The following is an 8,570-nucleotide window of genomic DNA, read 5'->3' as shown; positions in this document are numbered from 1 at the left end:
TTTTTTTTTGCTAACATTCTGCCAAGGTTATCTTAAAGTTATGAACAAATGTTTTTGCATTAATGTTAATGGAACATTTGTTTAAAGTTGTCTGGTCTTTTAATAATATTAGCACAAAAACATTATTTATTCATAGTAACATTCTTATAATGTTTGTAAAATTATAAAAATGCATTAAACATTTCTAAAATTAGAAAATTTCAATAATATTTTTGTGTGTGTGATTTGTCTGGTTTAACTGCAGTCTTGACTGATTTATCCCACATTTAAGGTGACTTAATTGCTCTGAGTTTGGGTGTGTCTAATGAGACTCAATGATGGCCGTATATACAACTGGAGCTTTATTCATAATTAAAGGCAATACAGGCTTAATCAGCAGCCACCAGCTCCCTGTGCTCACTGGAGCCCGTCTCTGTTGCTATGCAACTCCAGGAGCCATAAGCAAGCAATCTGTGCTTGATACATTTATTAGTCTTTGTGTTGAGTCTTTATGAGTAAAACACTACAGGTGTATTTTATACCTTTAATACATTCAATTTTGAGTGCCTTTTCTTGCTTGAAAGACAGGCCAAAAATGTCATAGCCCAGAAGGAATAATGCATAGAGAGTGTTTCATTTTAGATTAAGTGAAAAGTGAGTGAAATTTATTTAAAGAGAATGAATCCACAAGTAATCCACACCACTCAAGTTCATCAGTTAATATCTTGTGAAGTAAAAAACAAAGAAACAAATCCATCAAGATGTGTTTAACTTCAAACTGCTGCTTGCAGCAAAACTATGAGTCCATAATATTGCAAACATGAATTCTAGATTTCTATTTGAAGAGTTCCAATGCAAAAACCTCTAAAAGCCATCTTGGTCAAAAATGAGATAATGATACTGAGTGAATGCTCTCCACACATAGTATATGTTCATCAAGTACTTTCACTTCAAATGTGCTAAATCCCAGCCTCAACCCATTCAGAAGTACCAGTACTTACACAGAAACCTATACATAGTAGCCAGAAAGAAATGCAAATTTTAAAGAAAAACATCAGATGTACTTAGAGGCTTTTGCATCTGAACTCTTCATTTATCTTCTAAAACCAAATTTACACTCAAGTGGCACAGAAGCTTCACCTGATGTGTCATTTAATTGAGGTGTTCAACGCTTCTCAGAGGAGGCATAAATGCATAGCATAAACTGCCTTTGATACTAAGTACTGATGTGGGTCCAAGCTGCATAATTTAGTCTGGTATTTATGCGGCATTGTATCTTTACACTGAATTTTGAGCAGGCAAAGAGTAGTTTTAACGCTTCTGTGTAAAGACACCTTAAATCTGAAAAAAAGAAAGAATGTAGATAATCCACTCTATAACTTTAGTATAGGTAGAGATATAGGTAGTAACTCACTAGTAAGTAAACTTCTTGAAATATTTATCTCCAAAAATGTTGACACTGTTAGTTCCTCTATTCCTAATGATTTAAAAGTACTGAGAAATAAATCTAAAACACATGCATAAGAATGTTTAAAATAAATCTTAAGATATGACCCAGTTTAAGGAGTGGTGCACATCGCCCTCGAGTGGTGAAAATGGTAACTCCTTTAGGCTTGTATTTTCCAATGAAGGACTAGCTATACATTTCCCCATAGCTTGCTTTATTCATTTATCTTGTGTTAATTCTGCAATTTAAGCATAACTCTGAGGCAAACTTTGATGTTATGACAGAGCGATTCCTGAGAGTTTAAATTCGTTTTAAAAACATGAAGGTTAAAGTTTTTTATAGCATTAGGCATATATGCAGATGGACAGTAATACATTTGGTCTCAATAATAATAATAATAATAGTAGTAGTAATTATATATATATATATATATATATAGTAAAAGAAAACAAGTAGACAGAATAGAAAAAAAGATTAGGGAACGCTAGTGTTAGTGTTTTTTTTTTTTACTAAAACAAGTCAAAAGAATAGAAAAAGAATAGAGAATGCTTGAGTTAGAGGGTCAAATGAAGATAATACACAAACATAGTAATTAACAATCGTACAAGCGTAACAGCTGGTCTTTTTTATGTTGATAAACGTGAATATATCGGCTGGTTTTTGTTACAGCTTCCATAGAAGGGCTGATCCAGGATCTGCTGACTTAACCGTGTCGCGTTCGCGGTAAGAGCGCGTCGAAATCTCGCGATACTTTCGCACGGTGCCCGCTTGACCCTGCCCTGTGTCTCGCGCAGCTCCGTATATAAAGACGGAGGACCGGAGAAGACGGACGGCCGGGGAGCAGCAGCCCTGGGACTGTGAATAAGACCGTAAACAGCTGTGTTTTTATTTCCAGAAACTTTAACACGTTTTAGATGTTTTCGTGCTTTTTTTAAATGCTTCTTGGGGTTCTTGCTTGATACTCGCGGTGTGTTTCTCCCCTCACTGCGCTCATAATGGCGAGCTCGGCTAACTCGAACCAAGTGGTAAGGATCAGACAAACGGCACTCATACTCCAAATCACACCCGTGTCCAAGCATTGTAGTTAGACGCAGCGCATTTTAACCAAACCCACACTTGGCTTTTACAATAATAAAACATTAGACACACGTACACATCAAATCTGATCCATTTGCGCTCTCTTTAGGGAAGTGTGTGTGTGTGAGTGTTTGCTGAGAGGGAGAAAACTGGCTCGGATCCATTGCAGTAAGCTTTACTATGTGTTGGACAAAACGCATTAAAGTGTTAAACTAACACGGACTTTGTTACATTTGGCCTCGGCCGTGTAAAAAGCTGTGTTTGAAGCGGAAAATAAAATCTGTTGGCTCGCATTCTTCGTGTAACTCGACATATTGCAGTCTGTTACTAAAGCACCCCTAGAGTCTGAAATTATGCCAAAACAAATTCAACAGATCTGCGTGGATTTCGAGGAAGAGCCGAGTTGTGTTGTTGTCCTGCGTGTTACAACGAAAGCCTTTCTAAGCTACATCACCACAATCTTATTTTAACGAATTGTACATGACCCCCTATATATTACCGAGTCCCATGCATATAAACCCAAATATGAGCCGGTTTTCACAATAAAGCAGGCTGACGGAAGCCCGTGAGCAGAGCGCTACAGTGCAGGCGAATGCGGTTTCATCATGGCTGCCGCCGCCCTTCTCTGTCTGCGTCTCTCTGCGCCTCTGACCCTCCTTCTTTCAGACGCCCGGTTTTATACAGCCGTACCGGCGCTCTAATATAGTCTCGGCCCGGGATGGGAAGGTGCTACTCGGCGCTACGTCACCGGCTCTGCATATAAACCCAGGCTGCGCTTTAAACAGTGAGCCGCCGGACACGACGCAGACCGCGAGCCTGCTGCCTGGTTTCCTGTTTTTTAGCAAAACAATGTATTAGTGGGGCCATAGCGATGGTGGTTTCTGGGTAGAGAAAGACGTTTGCTTTCTCATTCCGGACTAGCTGCATCCGGAAGCGCATGTGTTTTGAGTAGTGTTTATTTCTTCAGTTTCGCCGTGGTGCACGCGCTGTTTATGGACGAAGCGGATGCATCGCGCTCCGATATAACGAGCAGCCGTCATGGACACGTTACCTGATCGCTATATGCGTCTATTTGTGCTTCGACTCCGATCCGGTTACCAAATGGTGATTGGGGAGTCAGACTGAAATCCCCCGGATCGGTTCTTTTGAACGGTTCATTTCAAAGAGCTGGTTCAAAAACAAGCCAGTGCTTTTGCGTGATTACGTTATCCCCGGTGTTCCCTCAAACCCTGAAGTGTGTTTTTACTCTCTTTAAGACAAACGTTACAATAAAGACACATCTAGGCACACATTTGATGTTTATTACTTTATATTATGTTTTGTCCCTGTTCAGTTTGTTGCAGACATGATTCAACTCAACAATGTATTTTATTTAGAAACCAAATGTATTTATAATGTATGAAAAATCTATTAATTTACAGACAATACAGAAATGTATTGTTTGCCTGAAAACGATTTATTTAAACTGTAAATGTTTTTGGTAGTTGTCATAAAGCTAAACTGTAAACATATTGCCAATGCCTTTATTTTTAAAAAATGTTTCTGCTATAAGACCATTAAAATAACTCTTTTCCTCATTGGTCAAATTCTCAGTTCAATCCAAATCATCTTAATCATTGTTTCTTGGCTCATAATGAATCACATTGATGAGATGCTTTGTTCAATACGTCAGTGAGTATTTCAGTCCTGTTTGTAAACAAATTATATGAATTGATATTCTGAACCGATTCGACCAATTCATTAAAAAAAGAATTTATTATATTTGTAATATTTTGTAATTCGGTAGTAAGAGATGATTCAGTATGTTTGCTTTCGTTGTAGCCTAAACTGTATAGATCAGTGATGGAGGATGTCATCAGTGAAGTCCGAGAGCTTTTCCTGGATGAGGGAGTGGATGAACAGGTCCTGATGGAGCTGAAAACGGTAAGATGTTATGATGAATGCTAACATGCTGCATGGATAGGTGGTTTATTCAAACCTGCATCTCGCTGCCCTTCTGTTACTGAGCAGCTGTGGGAGAATAAGCTGATGCAGTCCAAGGCCGTGGTGGGTTTTCATACGGAGGAGCAGCAGGTTCTGCAAGCTCAACAGCAGCAAGCCCAACAAGCTCAGCAGAAGCAACCACAGCAAGTCCTCCTGCCTCCAGTGCAGCAGGGTGAGGCCCGATCTGAACATGCACGTGTTCTTAGAAATGAAATGAGATCCAGTACATATTGAATAGTAAACTGTTTGTGTGTCTCTTCTCAGCTCCTCAGCAGCAGGTCATTATTCAGGATCCTAAGATTCTCCAGCACATGAGCACCACTGGAATGGTGAGTGTCGAGTTCTTCTTCTCATTGACGTGTTAGTGTTTGGAATATTGAAATATAAAATCAATGGTTTTTGGTTTGATTCATGTATTTAAAATTTGTTACTGTTGCACTGTATTAACTTAATTGTTTAAGGTTTGTAGTTCAGAGTTCACACAAACAGCAAATTATGTGAGCTCCAGTCTTTCTGTTGGCTTGGTTTAAGGCCCTTATTTTGTCTGCTGCTTTATCATTCATGAGCCGAAGTCATTCTGAAAGTGATTCCATTGATATTTATTGTTCCTCAATGGCATTATAGCTGTTCTTTTAAATTTAGAATGACTTTTAATACTATGTTATTGTCATTGGTGTGAACGGGCCTGTAGAGTTGGCTGCATCACTGCTCATTTTTGCAACTTTGATGCAAATCTGAACATGCCGACATCACCCCACCAACAGTCACCGTTACTCACAATCCAAAAATCTCCCACTGACAGTGAATGACTGGCGTGGTTTGGTCGCTGTAGTTCTCTGTACATGTGAACACCCTGTAGGATTAGCATTAATGCCAGCAGGAGAACAGATGGGTGGAGTCTTCCTGGAAAACGGTTTAGACAAAGCTGGCGACTTCAAATTAGATTACACATATCAAGGATATTGTTCTCGCTCCCTCTCTACCTGATCAGTAATGTATGTGTGTCCTCTGTGGATTCAATTCTTGTTTCAATCTTTTGTTCCACTAGAGTGCAGCAGCCACAGCAGCAACTTTGGCTTTACCCGCAGGTGTAGCACCGTTTCAGCAACTTATCACCCCTCAGGGTAAGACATTACAATCTAACAGTGGTTCTCAACCAGGGGGACCTCAAGATGACTTAAAATAAATATAAAATAACTGGAATGCATATCACATTATATTTTTCACTTCCATGATTGAATCGCGATTTTGTCTTCTAATGACTCTAATGGATTCACAAGTTTCAAAATCAATGCTCTAAAGCAGCACTTCTTAATCCTGTTCCTCGAGTCCCCCTGCTCCGCACACGCTCTGCTCTCACCTGATTCAGATCATCAGCTCGTCAGCTCCATCAATGAACTGTTCCAGTTATACACTTTTTTTTTTTTTATATGACATTACTGTCGGATTCAATGTAGTCTGCACAGCATCGTCTTTTAGTTTCAACCTTTCTGAAAATCCTGTGTCAAATTGTGCCTTGTTTTTAAACTAATCCGCGGTAAAATGAAGTGAACAAAGGACTGAGTTCTTACTGATGCGGTCTGGATCTTGATTAAGAATAAAGTTAATCAAATAAAGTTTATTGTCTGGTTTCTGCGTAGAGCTGCGTTTGCTGCTTTTTTCGTTTACCTACTACGTGTGCAAAGTGGTGGGTGGGGCTAAACGGGTAGTGATGTAGAAGCAGGCGTTGATCATCTGCGGAGGCGTTGTTTAGCCACAATATTATGTCATAGAGTAGAACATTCCACAAATTGTCGTTTTGGCAGACTGCCTTCAATATAAGCTGTTTTAGACAAAGTTTTGAGTTCTGAAAAAAACCCTACATTTAAAAACAAAACTTATCACTTTTGAGTCCATGAGTTTGCCTACCAATGGTATGAGAGCAGCACAGCTTTCAGTCTCAACCAAACCAAACTAACATTACTAGCCAATCAGGATTTTTTGCTCTTATAAACACGAGATGCGCAGGTGGCGCACGGGCACAGCCCTGATGAATGGAGAAGCGCAACACGTTGAAAAAGCTGCGAGGCGCAATGGTCAAAGATGTCCATCTAGCGCATATTTACAAAAATAAACAGCTCTGTAAACAGCTCAGAGTAATCATGTCATCTCCATAAGAACGACATGATTGCCAGAACAAATTTACCGGGATTTTTGAAATGGTCCTGTTCACACATGATCTATTAATGGTAATTTACCGGTAATTTACCAGTAAAGACTGTATGTGTGAAAGGGGCTAAACTCTTCCTCTGCATATGCCGTGAATTTTAATTGCTTAACGTTCATCTGGGAAAACAGTGTGCATCATCTCACTAGGTTTGTAACGTAAATCATTTATAAACCTTTGCCAACACAGAGAATACCTCAACCTATTTCTAAATATGCCATTTATTTTACATCACGATTTCAAAATAAAAGTTTCTGAGTTTGCATGTGGCCAAATATGAAAATTTATGGATTAAAATTAATGGATTTAAACATCGTTTAATCACGCTGTAAAGTGAAATGTCACCAGGCCGTTGGCGCCCTCTGTAGGTATTTGTTCATATTATGTATAGGCATATTGCATTATGTATTTTAACAGTGTTGTTCAATAAAACCACGTAATTACTTGGCTTTGATATTTTATTTGAACCAGTTATTATTGCCTCATTGTTAGTTTTTCTATAAATAATCATACTAAAGCCTGCTTTTCACTTAGGTCTATTTGTTACTAAAAAATATCAGATTAATTGATATTCTGATAAAGATATCAGATCAATTGTCAAAATAATCAGTAGATTACTTGATTACCAAAATAATCATTAGTTACAGCCCTAGATTAGTTAAAATATTTCAAAATACAACTGCATTGTTTTACTTTTTGTAATTAAAAGACAAGTATTTTGTCATTGAAAATGTCTTAAATGTTCTATTAAAAAATTGTCTCGTTCTAGTGAACCAAGTATCTGTATTTTGTCTCATCTCGTGAGCTAAGTGTATTGTCACACCCCTAGTGTCGATAAGAAGTGATATAGCTCATAATTTTCCAAGTGTATGATATAGCTTTCATTCTTCAGGTCAACCATATATTCATGAAAAAAAAAAAAACGTTTGAAATAAGGAAAGCAATAACTTTGCCATAGCATCCTTTCAAATGTTTTTGCATGCTTTGCATGTGCAACCCCCATCCCCCCACCCGCCCTGCCCCCGGAAAAAAGTTCAGGCTCAGGATTTTTTTTTTTTGCTTTAACCCCTGTACGACCTCTTAGGTCAGAAGATCAAGGGAATTTTTATTTCTCAGTTCATGACCCCTTTAAAGCATGCAATCCATTATCAGACTAAAGTTATTTTTGACTATTACTCTGGTTTGTGAGGTTGCTTTGGAAAAGTGTCTGCATAACAAATGTATTAATAAAAAGTAGTTCAAATCAGGAATATCATTGCGATTCTCCTTGATCCACCCCTTAACATGCATCATCATTACATATAATCTGGGAGGTGCATTCTGAACAACTCGTGTCTGTCCATCAGTCACAAGAGCCATACTGCTTCTGGATAAAGAGAGTGACAGAATAAAAATCTTTTTGTTTTTATTTCACAACAGACTGTTTTGTGAAATTCATGGTTCCAGTTTTTTAACACTTCTTTTATTAAATGATACGTCAGTGCCAAGCATTTTGTCCTCTGAGGCAATGCAGGTAAATACATTTGTTTAATCCTACAATGTGTTTGTAATAGCGTTAAATGCTGGTTTGACGTTTTTTTTTGCAGGTTCTGCGTTTATTAACACCAAGTTTATCATTGGGTGTTGCCAATAGAATCAGTACATACCCCGCAGTACATGCAGCATCTATTATACAAGTAATAGTACTTTTTAAACATATACTGAAAATGTAAGCAAGCAAACAAAATTATAGGACTTGAGAAAAGGGTGAGATTTTAAAGGGGGTCATATGATGTTGCTAAAAACATTATTTTGTGTATTTGGTGTAATGAAATCTGTTTATGCAGTTTAAGGTTCAAAAAACACATTATTTTCCACATACTGTACATTATTGTTTCT

At 38.0% G+C, this 8,570-nt stretch overlaps 1 protein-coding gene across 1 annotated transcript in view; it reads left to right on the top strand.

Moving 5' to 3' along the window:
• The first annotated feature begins 2,332 nt into the window (after nucleotides 1-2,332).
• LOC107664823 (transcription initiation factor IIA subunit 1-like) overlaps nucleotides 2,333-8,570 on the top strand; it is a 12,728-nt gene continuing 6,490 nt past the window's right edge. Inside the window, exons 1-5 of the mRNA XM_016455497.1 lie at nucleotides 2,333-2,451; nucleotides 4,325-4,426; nucleotides 4,514-4,658; nucleotides 4,751-4,815; nucleotides 5,535-5,610. Of these exons, the coding sequence (XP_016310983.1) occupies nucleotides 2,422-2,451; nucleotides 4,325-4,426; nucleotides 4,514-4,658; nucleotides 4,751-4,815; nucleotides 5,535-5,610 (418 nt within the window). The 5' untranslated portion in view covers nucleotides 2,333-2,421. The remainder of the gene's footprint in view (nucleotides 2,452-4,324; nucleotides 4,427-4,513; nucleotides 4,659-4,750; nucleotides 4,816-5,534; nucleotides 5,611-8,570) is intronic.

Source organism: Sinocyclocheilus anshuiensis, unplaced genomic scaffold, assembly GCF_001515605.1.
Source record: "Sinocyclocheilus anshuiensis isolate Anshui unplaced genomic scaffold, SAMN03320099.WGS_v1.1 scaffold135, whole genome shotgun sequence".
Taxonomy (NCBI): Eukaryota; Metazoa; Chordata; class Actinopteri; order Cypriniformes; family Cyprinidae; genus Sinocyclocheilus; species Sinocyclocheilus anshuiensis.
Note: the sequence above shows the minus strand (reverse complement) of the source record. Positions and strands in the feature narration are given on the sequence as shown.